This window comes from Lissotriton vulgaris, chromosome 2_1 (assembly GCF_964263255.1).
Source record: "Lissotriton vulgaris chromosome 2_1, aLisVul1.2, whole genome shotgun sequence".
Taxonomy (NCBI): Eukaryota; Metazoa; Chordata; class Amphibia; order Caudata; family Salamandridae; genus Lissotriton; species Lissotriton vulgaris.
In genome coordinates this window covers 1,828,582,397-1,828,601,481 of record NC_141687.1, presented here as the reverse complement: position 1 = coordinate 1,828,601,481, position 19,085 = coordinate 1,828,582,397, and the positions used below count along the sequence as shown (strand labels likewise).

At 48.3% G+C, this 19,085-nt stretch overlaps 1 protein-coding gene across 5 annotated transcripts in view; it reads left to right on the top strand.

The window, feature by feature from the left end:
* PAQR5 (progestin and adipoQ receptor family member 5) overlaps positions 1-18,762 on the top strand; it is a 278,294-nt gene extending 259,532 nt beyond the window's left edge. For 2 of the 5 annotated variants that reach the window (XM_086957946.1, XM_086957949.1), the window contains 4 exons: positions 6,317-6,413; positions 7,526-7,670; positions 16,302-16,565; positions 17,252-18,762. In XM_086957946.1, coding sequence (XP_086814072.1) covers positions 6,317-6,413; positions 7,526-7,670; positions 16,302-16,543 — 484 coding nt within the window. In that variant the 3' untranslated portion in view covers positions 16,544-16,565; positions 17,252-18,762. The remainder of the gene's footprint in view (positions 1-6,316; positions 6,414-7,525; positions 7,671-16,301; positions 16,566-17,251) is intronic. The other 3 variants (XM_086957948.1, XM_086957947.1, XM_086957950.1) reach the window with 2 other exon arrangements.
* Positions 18,763-19,085: the final 323 nt, after the last annotated feature.

The window sequence follows — 19,085 nt, the reverse complement described above, 5'->3', positions numbered from 1 at the left end:
AACAGAAGGGACGATGCGGGTCCCGATTTCCGAATACTTGACTTTTCACAGCTGGGTTCGATTATTTTACCATTGTTGTATTTCATTGTCGTATACCCGAGGGTGGCGGGGGTGGTGGACTCTTTCCTCCTCCAGGGTTCTTCTTGTAGATTAGTGTAATGGTAGGGCGACAGGCACACTGCAAGTTGGGGTGGCTTTCTAGTCTAATGCAGGGGTGCAGGGTGGGGGGGGAGTGTTTGGGGGTTTGTTATCTTTTCTCAAGGCAACGTATTGCTCCTTTCTATGATCCGGCTATTGTGGTCCTTGTGGGGTGGGTTCCACATTTCTTGCTGGGATGGGGGGTAGTGGGTTAAGGCTAATATCTTGGAATGTTAACGGGTTGGGTGATAGAATAAAACGGGGAGTGGTGCTACAATTCTTGCGTCGCCTGTCCCCCGATGTCGTTCTTTTACAGGAGACACATCTGGTGTAAGCATGAGCGGATTTTGCGGATTGGCAATCCGCGAATTTTGCGGATTTGCGGATTCGCAATCCGCAAAATCCGCGAATTCCCGCGAATTTGCGGATTTTTTTTTTTTTGTGTTCGCCCGTGTTTCTGCCAGTTCGCGAGGGTTTTTACAATTTCGCAATTTGCGAACTTACCTGTCGGGTCGCAAGTTTTGCGAACTTGTTGTTTCTACGTGTCCAGCCTGTTTGGGACACTCTTCTTCATCACTGCCACTCTCTGTCACCACTGCCACCCTCTGGCCCACCCATGCCACCCTCTGGCCCACCCATGCCACCCTCTGTTTCATCACTACACCCTCTGGTTGTCCAGTGTACATTATTTTCGGCAAAGCAAAGCACACCTTCCCTGCCTCAAGTGACCTGAATTAATTTGGGGCTGATTAATGTGTCACAGAATATTTTTTTAGCTGGCACCTGCTTCCTTAGTGCGCCCTGATTAGTGATCTTTTGCACTTGCTAAGTGCTTTCATTGTTGCAAAATTAGTTACAACACCTGCCCTGCCCCAACTGACAATAATGAATTAGGGGCTGATTAATTGATTTTAACTTCCAGCCTGGCTCCTGCTTGTCTCCCTTAGCTGTAATTCAGGACCTTTGTGGCATATGTGTAACTATTCTGAGGTTCAGAGCAGGGTCACATAATAGTTTCAACTGGCAACTGAACTCTGGAGGGGCCCCTCAGGAAGCACTACAGGAAATGGCTACTAATGATGTGCCTGAACTTTTGAACCTGGTAAGTAGTTACTTTCAGTTTTGCCAAGATCGTATTTCTGCAATTTTGCACTTATTCGCGGGGCGCGAACTCACGCGAGCAGTGCGAGCAGTGCGAGCAAAATCCGCTGCTCGCGGATTTGCGGATTTTGCGGGAAATTCGCAAATCTCGCGGATTGCGGATTTCCCGAAAATCCGCAAAATCCGCGAGCGGAACGGATTTTCCGCCCACGCCTAATCTGGTGGGGAATACGTGTCACGCCATGAACAGGTGGGGTTACCGTCTCGTTGCACATTCTGGGTTCACCACTGGTTCTAGGGGCGTTGGCATTCTTGTTCCGTCCTCTCTCCCTTTGGAGATAGACAACGTAATCCTCGACGACAGGGGGCGCTACGCCGCCCTCACTGGTAGATGGGAGGGTAGGACTGTTTCGCTGATCACTGTCTATGTTCCACCGGGTCTACAGACCTCCACTTTCTCAGATATTGTGCGAGTAGTGCTGGGACTCCCTGATGGTACCCTGATTATGGGTGGGGACTTTAATTCTGTTGTTTCTGGCAATGTAGATCATCACCCCCCCGAGATCTTACCAAGTCTCAGTCATGGCTGAGTGGGTTTTTGGAGACTTTTGGTTTGGTGGACTGCTGGAGGTTGATGCATCCAGCGCAGATACAATACACTTTTCATTCTGGGGCCTTTCCAGACTTGATTACGTTCTAATGCCGGCGGCGCAGTCCCCTTCTGTCAGAGAGATCAGACACCTTGCCCGGGGCATTTCAGACCATTCCCCATTGTGGCTCTGTATGGATACTAAAGTGTGTGGTGCAGGACGAGTCGCTCCCATAAACCCCTGGTATGTACGTAATCCTAAGACCCGTGCTGGTTTGATAAAGTCCCTGGATCAATATTTCCTTGAAAACGACGGGTCTGTGTCCTCATCTGTGCCACTATGGGAAGCCTTCAAGACTGTCATTCGTGGGCAGGCTCTATCCTTAATTGCTGATGCTAAGAAAACTAAAAATCAAGAAATTGTTCGTCTTGAGACAGAAATAGTCGTGCTGGAGAGTAACTTGGAATCAGGCGTTACCCATGCCAAACTCCACGCCCTTGGTTTGAAACAACTGGATTACAAATCCCTGGTCACGGATGCTGCCAAAATAATGCACAGGGAGCAGCAGGGCAGATTGTACAATGTTGAGGACAAGGCGGGTAAATTGATTGCGTGGCTTGATAAGAAAGAAAGGGCGAATCGTGTGGTCCCCGTGATTCAGAACCTGAATGGAGTGTGTGTGACTGATCCGAGTGACATAGTGGGGTGTTTTGGGGACAATTTTCGTACAGTGTATTCTCCGGTCTCTAATAGAGATGAGGAATAATATCATTTGTTGCTACGCGATATTGCACTGCCAAGCCTATCAGAGGCTGACCGAGACCTAATGGATGCTCCATTGTCGGCGGATGAGATTGCAATCGCCATTTGCTCCGTTCGCTCTGGCAAGTCCATGGGCCCCAACGGTCTGCTCATCGAACTATACAAATTGCGCCCGATAAAGTTCTCCGTATCTCTGAGATATGTTCCTGGAGTCGCGAGACCTTGGCTCTCTCCCCTGTGATCAGCGTTTAGCTACGATTGTGGTAATTCCTAAGGAGGGGAAGCCTCTGGATCGCTGCGCTTCATACAGGCCCATCTCCCTGTTGAACGCCGAACCTAAAATCCTAGCTAAAGTGTTGGCTAATCGGCTGATCACGGTGATTGGTGACCTGATCCACCCGGACCAATCTGGTTTTATCCCGCATCGTAACACCGCACTCAACTTGAGGCGTTTGCATGGCGTCCTCGCGAGGGCGGGTCTCTTCATGAGCCGGCCATCTTGGCTTATTTGGACGCCACGATGGCCTTTGACACTATAGAATGGCCATATTCTGGGCCGCCCTCGCAAAATTTGGTTTTGGTTCTGAGTTTATCGGGTGGGTGAAACTTCTATACGAGGAACCGCTGGCTCAGGTGGTCGTTAATGGCCGAGTATCTGATTCTTTTACTCTTGGGAGGGGTACAAGACAGGGCTGCCCGTTGTCTCCCCTACTTTTTGCGCTTGCCTTAGAGCCTCTGGTTGCTTGGCTCCGATGGGAGCCTTCGATAAAGGGTATCCAGTGGACTCCGGATTTTGAAGACCGGATCTCGCTTTACGCTGACGCTATGCTGTTATACCTTACCTCCCCCCGAAAATCGCTTAATGTTTTGTTCGATGTTCTCACTTCATTTGGCAAGAACTCAGGTCTAGTCATTAATTGTACTAAATCCTGTGTCTATGTAATTTCGGGTGGTCTTCCCCCCTTTGCCTCGTAGATTTCCCATCCAGGTCTCGCAGATGGGATTCAAATATTTGGGGATTTTTATATCGTTAGACCCCGCTGTTCGCTATGAACGCAATTTGCTTCCCCCTCTAAAGAGGCTGAAACTCAACGTCGTTCGCTGGCGTAGATTACCATCGACGCTGCTCGGTCATGCTGCGCTTTTTAAAATGATGTCCCTGCCACGTTTTCTGTAGGCACTCCAGAATTCATTCGATATTATCCCTGCAGGCTGTTTCCGGGAGGTGGAGAGCTTGCAGAGGCGGCTTGTCTGGGACGGGCGTGCAAGAATCGCCCTCTCTAAGCTAACCCTCCCCTGGTATGACGGGGGCATGGCGCTCCCAGACATCAGGCGGTATTATTGGGCCTCTCAGTTGAGCGCGATTAACCACGCAATGTATGCACCCAGCCCAAATCCCGCATTTGAGATGGATAAGTATCAGTTGCTGGGTGGGAATTATAACAGGGCGCTCTACTCTAAGGTGGCAGGGAGAAATTTAACAGGTCCCACTAAGATTGCTGTACGAGTCTGGTGTGATGCGAATGCGGCCCTGGGTTGGAAGGATCGACTGACACGCGCGACTCCTTTGTATGCGTCTGAGAGATTGGGATGCCTCTGGACAACAAAAGGTTTTGAGAAATGGGATATGATTGGTATTAGCATGGTGGGCGACCTCTGGGCCAAGGGTGCAGTTAAGACATTTGAGACATTGCAGAAGGAATATGAGTTGAGTGACAGGGAGTTTTTTAGATACGCACAGGATCGTCATGCCTTGACCTCGGTCTTCACTGCCGATGCCAATATCCCTGAGTCCTCCCCGCTGGAAGATCGTGTGCTTGATGGTCATGTGCCTGATAGTACGATTTTATTAATATACAAGAAGTTGATCAATAATCGGGCGGATCTCCTTGTATGTCTCAGAGAAGTCTGGACTGGGGATGGGCTGGAACTGTACGATGAAGACTGGCAGTCGGCATTATCTTCACCTAAGGAGGTGGCTATTCCCGCCCGTCTCCGCCTCGTCCAACTTAAAATTCTCCACCGTGTGTATGTCACCGGTCCTCGTCTGGTTTCTATGGGTTATTCTGCTGATGGGCTATGTAAGCGTGGTTGTGGAATGATTGGTACCTTCCTCCATATTATTTTGGAGTGCCAGGAGGTGACCGCATTTTGGAATCGTGTGCATGCAGTGATGGAGTGTGTCACCGGAGTCGCGCTGTTGCCTGAAGCCCGGCGATGTCTGTTGAATGTGTGGGAACCGAATGATTATAGTGTCGCTCAGACCCAGTGGGCGACCCTTGGGAACATGATTGCCCAGAGAGGCATTGCACAGTTGTGGGGTTCCCGGCGGCCGCCCACTGTGTCAGTATGGAAGGAAAATATGGATTGGTGTATGTTTAGAGAAAAGACTGTGTATTTGGCAAGGGGCAGACCTGGGGCGTGGACTAAAATCTGGAGCCAGTGGAACGCCTACCGAGGGAACGTATGTACACCCCCGTTTGATGACAATCCAGACATCTCCCTCTCCCCCTGATCCGACATTCCATGTTTTGTTTAAATTTTGTTCCTATTCTTGGCTCACCTACTGGCCCCCCTGACACCTTCCACTAACTATCAGTTTGCACAACTTTGCACTTGGAGGTCCCTCCCGTACGAGCACAATTCCGTGTACAATGTTCCATGCCTTGAGACTTGTTTTTGTTCTTTCCTTTATTTTTCTTTTTTGTAAAAAACAAAATAATACTTAATTATGGCTCTATCCTGTGTTGCTACGGATCTTATCCTGAATCGCTGCCGGGCCTCAGGGATGTCGGCGAAAGAGCTGTGGTATATACTGATTACTCCTACTTTTGCTAGCGGCCGGCCCCTGTGGTTGTAGGCCCTTGTGTGTAACTTTATTTGAATGCACAATAAAGTTTTTTTTATAAATAAATTTTAAAAAAAATTGTGGTAGATGCTTAAGTAAAGTAGTGTTCCTACATCGTACAGGCCATACACAGGGAAACAATCAGCCCGCTGGTCTATCTCTTCCAGGAATACAGAAGCACTGATTGCAGGGCCTACAAGCATGTCTCTTGTAGACGTCCAGACGAATGGGAATCCAGTTCTCAACAAGCCTGTTCTTCAAGGCGGGTTATTGTACAGGTCTAGCAAATCCAGGTCCCAGTCAGTTTGTCCCAGACATATACATCACATAGCAAATATCCCATAGCTTCAAGGGCATGTTATAACTCTCACACTTAGCCCATTCCAATACATACAAATCCCACGTATACCTGTATGAATAAACTTACTTCAGCCATGTGCTTTTCTTTGCTGTGGGAATACTTGGCCGCAGTTTTATTAAATGCATGGACTTTACGTTGCATCATAGACTTCGTACAACACATTAGTCTGTCCTAATTCGAGATGACAAGTCCATAAAACATTTTACAGTTGCATAATTCATACTGAGTGTCACAAATCATTCTGACCGGCTCATAAATCATAATTATATGACCGGTCATAAATCATCTCTACCATCCATAAATCAGCCTGTCCCTACAGGGCATGTTACATCAGACGTACAGCAAATTCATGTCTCAGATAGCATGTACCACGTGCGCTTGTTACCTTGTTGATAATGGGAAATATTAGGATTGTGGAGATTCTTTTAAAGATGAACTTTACATACAATCATTTTTACAGTTAGTATTCTTTCTTACTATAATTCCTTAGCATTGTTTCTGGTTTCGTTTCTGCAGGTTTCCCGAGGCTGAGCGGCCCCGGCTTTCGAAAGTGATGCGAGTGTTGGCCTTCGCATATCCATACCTGTTCGACACCGTCCCCCTCTTCTACCGGGTAAGGGATCTATTCAGTGCTTAATTTGAGCCGGCGGGGGACACTGAACACTTAATCATCGGGGAATCACTGATTTTCCCGCATCAGATACTTACCGAGTGCAAGACCACCAATTATAACAGTGTTTTTTACAGCCAAATCAGGGGATAAGGGACTCATTTTTACTGCTTATATTGCCTTTCTGCGAGCCCTTACATTGATATATGAAGTGATGAGTACTCTACTTTAAAAAAAAGTATCAATGTTTATGTGAATAGGACATAATATTAGCTGACTGTGGCGCCGCGGCTAGGGCGACTGACTCCGGAAACTGGGGATCACGGTTCGATCCCCTGGGCCGGCGGCAGATTAGGCAGGCACCATGTGAGTCTGGGCAATAGCTTGCTTAATCTTCCCAACGGCCCCCAGCGCCTAGGGACCCTTACGGGTGATTGTGCGCTTTACAAATGTGGATTATTATTATTATTACTCTTGCTTAACCCACAAGCCTGTCGGAGTTTATGACCGGTCTGCCAATCCCTCAGTTTCATCAGTTTGTGTGCACTTGCTGTGAGTTTGTGAATCGGACCCAAATTGCGTAACAAAAATATCCAAAGGCATTTTTCAGTTGTTAAGTAAAACTCTGCATGTACTACATTACATTTTCCAATATGTCTTTGTGAATAGTCCTCAAAACATTTAAATTGTAATATTCGTATGCAATTAGTACGAACTGAGCTCTCCTTGCACTTTTCCCAATTCGGAGTTGGACTTGGAAAGGCATGTAAGAGTACGTAAAAGTACTTCCACAACACTACTTCCCATACTCCTAAATAGATTACTGAATGGGACCACCTGTACTTCTTCATCACTTTGCAATTATGGCTATACTTGTAATGTTTACACCTGCACTCAGTCCATTAATATGTGGTGCCCACTTGTGTAGCCATTATGTGTCAATTGATGAATTGACACTCAGTTCTGCACCTTTGCTCTGTGGTTTCTGATGCCTGTCCACATAACGCTTGCTTAGTCCCGCACAGATGATTGGTATACCGTGATGCTCCTCAAAGCTGTAACATTGATTTCTTCTGGTAGAGAACAGGCATTACTGTCAACCGTTCTATTCGCAGCTCTACCTGTGCACCGGGGACGGCTGCACCGACAATGACGCATGCGCAACGCACCGCTGGCACATCGGCCTGGCTTTCCTCACCGGCTTCCTTTTCGCCACGCACTTGCCTGAGCGGCTGGCACCGGGCTGCTTTGACTACATCGGTGAGTGAAAATAGGTAGTCATTTGGGGACGTAGGAGAGCAAAGGTATCGGGGTGCAGGGATACACTGCGCACAGTGGTACAGATAGGGCCAGCTTTAGCTCTGGTGAGGACCGGTGTAGCAATCTATTTGGCGCCCCCCCCCATGACCTCCTTCTCCATGGATTCCCTCACTACCACCCTCCAGCAGTGTCTCTCATCTCTCAATCAATCAAAGCATTTATTTATTTATTTATATCAATCAAAGCATTTATATAGCGCGCTACTCACCCGGAGGGTCTCCAGGCGCTTGGGGACGGGGGGGTCCGCTACTGCTCGAACAGCCAGGTCTTGAGCTGCTTCCTGAAGGCGAGGTGGTCTTGGGTCAGGTGGAGGTGGGTCGGGAGGGAGTTCCACGTCTTGGCGGCCAGGTAGGAGAAGGACCTTCCTCCTGTGGTGGCTCTTCGGATGCGGGGGACGGCGGCGAGGGCGTGGTTGGCTGATCGAAGCTGGCGTGTGGGGGTGTAGAAGTTGAGGCGGTTGTTGAGGTATCTTGGGCCTTGGTTGTGTAGACCTTTGTGTGCGTGGGTGAGGAGTCGGAACGTGATTCTCTTGTTGACCGGGAGCCAGTGCAGGTCTCTCAGGTGTCCGGAGATGTGGCTGTGTCGGGGGATGTCCAGGATGAGTCTTGCTGAGGCGTTCTGGATTCGCTGGAGTCTCTTCTGGAGTTTGGCAGTGGTTCCGGCGTAGAGGGAGTTGCCGTAGTCCAGTCCGCTGGTGACGAGGGCCTGGGTGACCGTCTTCCTGGTCTCGGTGGGGATCCACCGGAAGATCTTACGTAGCATGCGCAGGATGTTGAAGCATGACAAGGAGACGGCGTTGACTTGTCTGGTCATGGAGAGGGAGGAGTCCAGGATGAAGCCCAGGTTGCGTGCGTGGTCTGTTGGTTTGGCACGGGGCCACCAGGAGTCGTCCCAGGCGGAGGGCGAGGATCCCAGGATGAGGACTTCCGTCTTGTCTGAGTTCAGTTTCAGGCGGCTGTTCATCATCCACTCGGCTACGTCTTTCATCCCTTCGTGTAGGTTGGCTCTGGCGGTGGCGGGGTCGTTGGTGAGGGAGAGGATCAGCTGGGTGTCGTCGGCGTAAGAGATGATGTTGAGGTTGTGTTGGCGTGCGATGGCCGCAAGGGGGCTCAAGTAGACATTGAAGAGGGTGGGGCTGAGCGAGGAGCCTTGAGGAACGCCGCAGATGACTTTGGTGGCTTCTGATCTGAACGGGGAGAGGCGGACTCTGAGTCCTTCCGGCGAGGAAGGAGATGATCCATTCTAGTGCCTTCTCTTGGATTCCGACGTTGCTGGGGCGCTGCACTAGGGTGCGGTGGCAGACAGTGTCGAATGCCACGGAGAGGTCCAGGAGGATGAGGGCCGCTGTTTCTCCGTTGTCGAGCAGGGCTCGGATGTCATCAGTGGCTGCGATGAGGGCGGTCTCGGTGCTGTGGTTGGCCCGGAAGCCAGACTGCGAGCGGTCGAGGGATCCATTTGTCTCAAGGAAGTCGGTCAGCTGCTTGTTGACGGTCTTCTCGATGACTTTGGCCGGAAACGGGAGGAGTGAGATGGGGTGGTAGTTTTTGAGTTCGGTGGGGTCCGCTGATGGTTTCTTCAGTAGAGCGCTGAGTTCGGCATGCTTCCAGCTCTCTGGGAAGGTAGCGGTGTCGAAGGAGGTGTTGATGATGTCCCGCAGGTGGGGCGCGATGACGGAGTCGGCTTTGTTGAAGACGTGGTGAGGGCAGGGGTCGGTTGGAGATCCGGAGTGGATGGAGTTCATCGTCCGTAGGGTTTCCTCGGTGTTGATCGGGGTCCAGGCGCAGAGGATGGTGGTGGGGGGTGCAGGTGCTGTCGTGGGGTGCGTTGGCTGTGTGCTGAAGCTGTTGTGTATGTCCACGATCTTGTTGTGGCAGTAGGAGGCGAGGGAGTTGCAGAGGTCTTGTGATGGGGTGATGTCGTTGTTTCCGGCGCTGGGGTTGGAGAGCTCTTTGACGATGTTGAAGAGTTCCTTGCTGTTGTGGGCGTTGTTGTCCAGTCGTTCCTTGAATGCGGTTTTCTTGGTGGTGTGGATCAGTTGGTGGTGTTTTCGAGTGGCGAGCTTGAGGGTGGTCATGTTGTCTGATGTTGGGTCTCTGCGCCAGGCTCTCTCGAGGGCTCGGCAGTTCTTCTTGGAGCTCTTGAGTTCGTCGGTGAACCATGGTGCTTTCTTACTGCCGGGTCTGCTGGGCGGGGTCCCCAGTGGGGCGAGGTCGTCTGCACAGTTGCTGATCCACTTCGTGAGGTTGTTGGCGGCCTGGCTGGGGTTCGCTGAGCTGGCGGGGGGGTCCTGGCTCAGGGATGCGGCGAGCTGGTCGGCTGTGATCTTGTTCCAGCTTCTGCGTGCAACCTGTTGCTGGTGATGGTGGATCGTGTTCTTTCTGTAGCTGAAGTGGACGCAGCTGTGGTCCGTCCAGTGGAGTCCGGTGGCGTGGCTGAAGGGGATGTCCTTGCTGGAGGAAAAGACGGGGTCGAGTGTGTGTCCGGCGTAGTGTGTGGGGGTGGTCACCAGCTGCTTGAGACCGAGGGTGGCGAGGTTGTCTAGCAGGGTGGCGGTCCTAGCTTCTCTCTACCATACACTTTATTTTTGTATAGCGCTACTCAGGGCTTTAAGTGGGATGAAAAAACTGGGGGTGGGGTGTCTCTCAAAGGGGTGTGGCCTATGTGATTAAGGGCGTGGCTTAAAAACACATAGGGTAAAAATCTGTTCTTAGCATAGTGTGCCGCCCTACTTGTATTTTGCTGTTTCTATCATTGCATCCAGACATATGATACAACAAGTAACATCATACCTACAACAAGTCAGGATTATTAGCTTTGTCAATGGTTGTTAGTTGCATAAGATAAATAAGCAGCAACTATGGCTTGTCTAGAATATTGAAAAAGCTTCCACTTAAAGCCCTGGTGACACCACAATGATGTTGCTTCTCCTGCGTTTCAAAAAGAGAAGGGAAATCCAGAGAGCAAATGACTCTTTATAGGATTTCCATTCCCCTACAACGCTCACCTGGCATGACGTCATGCCATAACTTCTCCACTAGTGATAAGTAAGCAGTGTGAGCATGCGCACATCGATGTGCCTGCTGTCACTGCAGTCTGAGAAAAAAAGGACCACCTGTGCCTGGGCACAAAACAGAGCCCGATAGAGACCCGTTTCTTTGCCTCCTTTAAAAAACTGCCGGTGCTCAGACCCGGTGAGACCCGACCCACTTAAAGCCCTGGTGCTACTCATAGTTCACTCACACTTTTCTGTGATCGGCAAAGTACACCTTGTTTGCAGCAGGCACATTAATTCTCCACGCTGCTTTATGATGAGTCAAAACTGCTACTCGACCAAATTCCATTCTCTCACCATTAGCAACATTAATCACCATCTCAACACACAAAGGGAGAACAGGGCAAAATAACCTGCACCAGTCAAAGTACCTTATCTGGGCTCTGTTTTTTATTTTGAGATTGGTGCATAGGGCCTAGGGCATGGCCTCCATGTGCCCTAGATGAATGACATACATGTCACTTGAACAAGATAAGCAGAGGTAGGCCCAGAACATAAGTGACATGTGAATGATAATCTATAATAAACCTTATTGACAATATAACAAAAAGCGCAGTCCAACAAGGTCTTCCCAATCAAAGAAAAGTGCGGACTTCTTCAGGGCTTGCGTGAACGTGTCCATCAGGTCCTTTTAAATTTTGGAACATCAGATGGTTTACACAATTGATTGAACCGAATGACAATGACTTACTCTGCAAATTTGACCTGATTGCATTTTAAACATTGCATCTCAAGAATTTTAAGACAGCAAGCCCTATAAAGTCCGCATAAGGATGAAACGCGTCGGCGATCATGAATTTTATGAATTTGTATCTCAATAAAGAATAAAAGAATTTTTGCATCTACAATCAAATTCTGCCAGTACTTTTCTTTGATTGGGAAGACCTTGTAGGACTGCGCTTTTTGTTATATTGTCAATAAGGTTTATTATAAATTATCATTCACATGTCACTTATTTGAGTGCTGGGCCAACCTCTGCTTAACATTAATTACCCGAGTTATCTTGGCATTTTATTGTTGCCTGAAAACTACTGGACACACAAGGAAATCCATGTGCTTTTAAACCAAAAGTTATTGTTAAACACAGCACCACCAAAGTTAGAGCCAGGTGTGGCGGCACCGGTCGCTCCGCCCTAAAGCTGGCCCTGGGTATAGAGCCATAAGTATAAGTATAATTGCATAGCAGTCACAAACATTACTAGACAGTGCTTTGCCTCATTCGCCACACACCTTACTAAAATTACAGTGCTATAATGTCAAAGGTAACTCATACTTTCCAGGAACTTAACCCTCTCAAACACTTATCAGTTCTAATGTTTTATAGTGGTTGTGCGCTATGCACTAGCAGAAAACATACTCCCGTAAGCCAGCGTGCTTTGGTCAAAGTTCAAATTCATTTTCTAGTTTTGAGTAAATGTATTTAGTCTTTGCCCTTGTCTTGGGAGGATTTTTCAAGGTGGGAGTCGCAAGGTATCCTAGTCAAAACTGGTCAAGGACAGTTTCTTGATTCAAGCTAGACTGGTGAAGTCACAGAGCCCAGTTGTCTGGTGATGGCTGGCAACAGATCAAAAGGGAAAGGGGGACTTCTATTGAACTCAGGGCGGATTTGTTCCTCCAACAAAATCGGTGCTTTATTTGAGCGGTGGTGGTTGCCGGTGGGGGCCACCAGCACTTATTTTCCCTCTTCAAACATTTCAAAAGAACAAGAGAGGGAAAAAAATTCACAAAGCGAAAAGGCAGAAGACTGCAAAGTTGCAGTGCTTAATTTGTAAAAAATAAATAAATAAGTGCAAGGGCCCTTGTAAAGCTGAAGGAGCCTGTAAGTGTGAGGCACAGGGGCATGGAGTGAATTCAAGGTTAAACAGCGTTGGTATTCGGTGTGTGACATTTAATAGCACCAGCAGCGGGCTTCTGAGCAGAGCTTTGGGCACCAGCACTTATTCTAATACAAATTAGGCACTGAATAGAATGGCTGAGCATTCCGACCCCTGTCCACCAGCAAGTGGGCACGGAAATGAACATGGGCGGTAAAACAATCACAATGCACCCTATTATTATGTATGCGCTGCACCCAGGGCAGCCGCAAACTCGCGATGCCCCCAGGGCAGTGCATACATGTGAAAACACGGAGCAGCTGCTCCATGTTTTCGCAGTGCAGGCGGCACCTGCCTGCACTTTTACAGGGTAATAGAGATCCCCTTGCAGGCGTGTGCAGTCAGTGACTGCCCCTGCCTGCAAGGGGATGTCTGGGAGATCCATGGGTCCCCTGTGCTCCCTGCAGAGGGCTGCTCTCAGGATGCTCACAGACAGTGTGCCACCTTTTAAATGGTGCACTGTCAGTGTGCCTCTTGAGGGCTGCTTTGACTCTGCGCCCGCGTCTGTAATATGGAGCGGGCGCAGAGTCAAATGAATTCCCTAATTTGCATAGGGCATGCCCCTATGCAAGTGAGGGAACACCCTCTGAAGGTAGCGCTGGCGCTTTAAGTGCGCCAGGGATATTTGTATTAAAGAAGGGGACGCTCAAGCGTCTGCGCCCCCTTCTATAATACCAAAGTGCCCCAGTGGGCACACAAATATGGCGCAAATGCCCATTGCGCCCCTGGGGCAGTTATTGTAATTTGGCTCTAGATGGACAGCAATTTAAAACGTGGACAAAGCCTGCAGTGAAAGCTCCATTTTGGTTAGACGCTGACTGCTTAGGAGGCATAGAGGCAATTCCCAACTATTGATAGGCCGAGCATTGACCATACTAGGACACGCACACACTTCCCATCAATGAGAAAAGGATAGATTCCAGGTTATGGGTGAACAGTTGTTTATTATTGGGAGAATAGTAGACAGACTGTCTTCACACCAGGTGGACAAGTAAAAAGGGCAACACCCTCCTCTATAACCGCTGCCACAACTGTAGCGACAGCCTCTAAGGAGTAGGCTGTAAGAACCGTTTCTATTTTGAGAGTACATTTTGGCTACTCCTCCTTTAAGCAAAGCTGTGTTCTGCGGTCGTCCATCGTTTGTTGAAAGATTGTGCACTTCGAGCAGACTTGCACATTGCAGAGTTAAATGGGTGGAACAATGAAAGCAAGTCAGAAAATAATTCACAGCGCTTGGCTACAAAGCTTTACAAAGCCACTCAGGTGGCCCCAGCCACAGAACACCCCAACAGAGGGAACCAAACCCATACCGCTTCACTCCTGCCAGGCCTATGCAGCTACACTACATTCCATACTTTACTTTAAGTTTATGCAATCCCACTGCCCATCCATAATCAGCAATGCAAACCAGGAACTATGAACAATGAATCCTCATGGTGCTAAATCCACTATTATTTGAATTTGTGAACGGGTGGTAGCCCAAGGAGGGAAAAACACCACTGCCAACTCTGCTTTCCGCCGCTCCTCCGCATGCGGCAATGGAAGAGTGACTCTTTCTGGTACTTTACCAGCAAGTTGGAAGTGAGAAAACTATTCGGTTGCCCTGCCGATTGGACTCTGAAATCTTGCTGCCTGGCCGGTACACAAGTTCCTTATACATGGGCCGTGAGATTGGTCAGAATTATGGACCTGGATACCTTCGATTAAAGTGGCTGGGCACAAACTTGCCAATTATCAGGAGGTGGATCCTAAAAACTCCAGTAACCTTGGCAACAAGGACGGAGAGTCCACAGTAACAAAGACATGAAAACTACAAGAATGTCAGTATCCAGAGTTGGGAGCAACTGAAGCCAGAAAGACAAACACTGGGGCAGGGATAGTCAAAAACCTGGAGTAGGCAGAAGCACCGAAAAAAAGCAGGCCAGACCAACACCAAAGAACATGATCAACAATTTAGAGCCACCAAATGAGCTAGATAAAACACTCCCTTATTCAAAGAATAGAACACGTCTCCAGAACCTCATCGACCACTGATGACAGGTTGCTTGCAAACTCTCTATTCTAGTCGAGTCACACACACTGCATTACTACCAGACTAGCAAACACCCACTATTATTCTAGAACAGGGCAATAGTGACTTTCTCCAGAATGGGGTCTGCCCAGAGCTCAAACGGCAGATAGTACAATCACAGCTTACTCAAGGTAGGTGTGAGACACAAGTCCCAAGAGCCCCACGTACACAACCCACGATATGTTTGGCAGGGCTAGGACAGGTCTGTGGTAAACCCACTACCAGAGAGCAACGGCCCGAAACATGAAGCAGTGGGAAGGCGTGCACTTGTAGAACCTGTACAGTAATACGAATACTTCACATGAAGGTTTTGGAGGCCTAGAAAGAAGCAGCATAGCTAAGACTTCCTACAGTGTCACTGTGACAAAATAGCCCAAGTGCACCCTTGTGACAGTAATAAAAAAGAAAAGAAAAAGGCGAGAGACCACCTGGAGCAGCTTCAACACTACCAGTCTCTTCATAGAGTAGCTTCATCACACTGATCCTCGGCATCGACTGGCTTCACCAGACTCTTCCTCAGCCCAGTCTAGCCTCACCATATTGAATGTTACAGTAGATTGCCTTCAACAGACTTTTCTTTAGCCCTATTTAGCATTAACGCTGGTCCAAAGCCTAGGATAGATCATGGCGATTGCCATCACCAAAGCTGATATGGAATGATAAATATGAGCAAACCCAGCTGTTCAACATCTATATGCCTTATTACATGCTTAAACACAACACGTTTGCCACACAAAATTAGAATACACATCCAAACCCAGGTTGTGGCCACATAGACCACCTCAAAGGCCTACATTCTAGTACTCTTGCGCAACTCAAAGAGTAGCCTTTAACCTGAGCGTCCAAAAAGAATGTGGGGCTTCGCTAGTGACCAATAACAATACAAATGTTATAAAACAAGATTAATCCATAGCCCCCGTTGTCCCACATTAATTGTTTTTCAATAATCTGACCCCACCCAATAGGGAGGCATAGAGCCAAAGGACATTGGTCTCTCATGATGCCTCCTGGAACCAGCTGTTGCTCATTCCAGGACTATTCCATAGGCATGCAATTTCTCTTCTACCGTCAGCAAATTGCCTAGTAGTCACATTTTGCTTCAAGTAGCACTTTACAAAACCACTAACTATGTAAAAAATGTCTTCATCCCTCTGTTCTCTTGCTCACTCATCGTCACTCACTTGCTCACATGCTCACATGCTCATACATCAGTGTACTCTCCATTGTATTCCTACCTCACTCGTGACCCTGCTTGACCACTCACAAACATGCCCCTCTAAGGCTTATAGTGTTACATGGCCAGTAGCCCAATCTTCCGCTACTTACATGATTACTCTGCCAGTAGCTCGGTCACCCTTTTTGCATGCCCGCTTATCTCATACATAATCAATGTTTGCTCTGACTTTGCACGTGATTATCCATTTGAAGAAACTGCACGTCTTCTCTTCATATGACCTCACCCAGTCTGTATCTCACTCACTTTATCTCATGCTCCCACCTCCCTTGATACGCCCTCTCTCTGTTCTCACGCATGCCCCTGGTTAAACAGCTTGCTTCTCGTTGTCTCATTGCAGGGCACAGCCATCAGCTCTTCCACGTGTGTGCTATCATTGGCACTCACTTCCAGATGGAGGCACTGATCACCGACATGAGCCAGCGACAGTCGCTGCTAACTGCCGCAGCACCCTTGCCTTCTTTCCTCCACACAGTGGGGGCCATCTGGATGTCCATAGTAGTGAGCCTGGCCCTCATCGTTGCGTTCTCTTTGGCCCTCCATTGGAAACCGAAAACGTGCAGCAAGAGCAAGCAGTCCTAGCTCCTACGGTTCCAGACGTCAGGTATGGGGACATGCAAGGGGCAAGCAATACGGGGGTGGCGGGTGGATGGTGTGTTTAGGCAGTCTAGTGGAGGCCTAGTCCAGCAGGAAGTGAAGTATGGTGTAGATGTGAATGAGGTCTAAAGCATGAGGTAGTGCAGCCTTCTACAGGAGAAGGTGAGACCTAGACAAGAAAGGCACTTCTGTAAGGTGACTTGGGTGGCTGTCTAAAGAGCAGTCAGTTGGGGGTGGGGACACCATCATGCTTCTTTCTTTCTTCGTTGGCAACCATAACACCCATTTAGATTTTACCTGCTCGACCTGAGGGTAGTACAGGAATTCAAGGACAATTGGATATGTATTGTGTGCCCTCAACTGTGCTAACCTCCACAGTTGGCCAAGCACTAGCGCCTCTAGCTGCAATGGGGCTTCATTCACAAGTCCTTACGTTGTGGACGGTCACTGTGTGGAGCTTCATGTACAAGTAAGGATTGGTACACAGGGCACACGAGGCCTAATGTAGTTGTAAGGAGGATGAGTGACATGAGGGAGAGCAAGGGGGTCCCTGGTCATGAAAGAGGACACAAGAAAAAGTAAAGGTAGATGTAGAGCCATGCGTCTAATTTGAGGCTGTGGGATCACCGGGATTTGAAATGTCTCACACTTCCCCTGTTCTTGTTTCCTCACTATCTCTATTTGATGTTGCAGCTCAGAAAGGAGTCTTATGACCGTGGTCTGGCCCTTCCAGCTTGGAATCATTGTTTCTTGTCTGCGTCTCAACGACCTCGTTGCACTCTTCATTGAAGTTCTTGTCTCAAGGTCCATCTAACGACACTACACCCAGAGAAGTCTGCCCTGGCTTTGTTTTTGGATCTTTGTAGAGGAACTGCTCCTAATTTGAGTTGAAATTAGTGTGCCAACCCTAAAGAGGAAGCTTGTGAGCCCTTCTCGAGATGGGAAGGTGTTGTGCCTGCCGCAAGCGAGATTCCAGCCAGCAACCGTGTCCAAGATTGAACTTCTCAAAGGTGAAGAAGACAACTGCTGGTACCTCCTCTACACTGGTCCAGTTTGTGCCTTGTGAACAATACCGATGGAACAAAGCCCAAAAACCACAGACTGTTTCCTATGGTTTAAAGAATGAAAAGCACATATTCTGTTTTACGAAAAAAACAAAAGATATTTCCTTATTGACCAAAGAATGGAAACCATAGATTCGCTCGCCTGCACCAAAGAATGTAAACTGCTATTTGTGCCTTATGGACAACAAAGCAAAAACCACGTGTTCTTCCTTATTGACCAAATAATGTAAATCTCAGATTCTCTCATGAGCCATGAACAAAAACGACTTTATAGGCCGTATGAACCGCAATGTCACTTTATAAAATCCGAGGACCCCCTTCCTCTCTGTGAAAGCCCTTTCAGCACTTATGTATTCCAAAGGGCTGCTTTGGCCTCATCACAGGGACCATCAAGACTGATTGTCATGTTGTCATGGATGCAAAAGTAGCTTTTTGTGTGATTCCCTGCTTGTCTGTTGACAGCCCCTCTCTTCCAAATCCATACCTTCTGGCCGCTGTAATGTCAAACCTACCTCTGCTTCACCACATACGTTTTAAACACCTTGTAGACCGCTGTAGGCCATGGACCGGTCCATCAGGAGATTAACCAAGAGTCCAGATCCCCAGAAAAGCATGCAAGGCAGAGGCAGATTAGTCAAACGTCAGCTGCTAGTCCACACCGATGCCCCCCTGCTGCCTGCCTTCCGATGCCCCCTGCTTCCTGCCATCTCTCTGTCTTTATGGATGGTCAGCAGGTGTTTCATGTACACTGTCTTCTTAAGACATCTTCCAATTTCCCATACAGACTAATAGACTTGCAATCACATGTGCCTTGAGAGAGAGGGTGCACCGCACACTTGCTCTCTCCAAAGTTGATGGACATAAGACTTATTATGATCTTCATGGAAAGCGAAGACATTTGATTGATCTCAGGTAATCCGTCTGTATAAATCACGTGCTATTGATAAAATGTCCGTTAACACGATAAAATATATTGATTAATATATTTTGCATGTAGAATTATGTCTCTTTGGTGTTATTCTGGCTTGTTTCACTTTCATACGTTTTCTATCACAGCAGCAGAGAAGATGTCAAATGTAGGAGGGTGAGGTGTAAGAGGGTAAGGCTTGTTCGAACAATTTGCAACCAGGTATGTGGTATTTGATGCTTGGATCTGGGATATGTGCACTGGATCATGTACCACTAAACCACAGTCATTGCCCTAAACTGCAGTTGTCTCTCTACACCCCAGAATCCCAAAGGGGAATGTGGCTCACGTGTCATCTTCCCCCATTAAAAGGCATCCATACAGCACAGGCGCATCAACACCATATTTACGAACTGTTTCCGCTGAGAGTGTTATCACATTGGGAACTGCAGTATCAAAGCTTGTTTATCCTTACCAGGGTGGCTCTGACTGGGAGATGACTGTCTGTCAGTTAGTCTTTTAACCCCAGAACTGTGTGCACATGGGTGATTGTGGA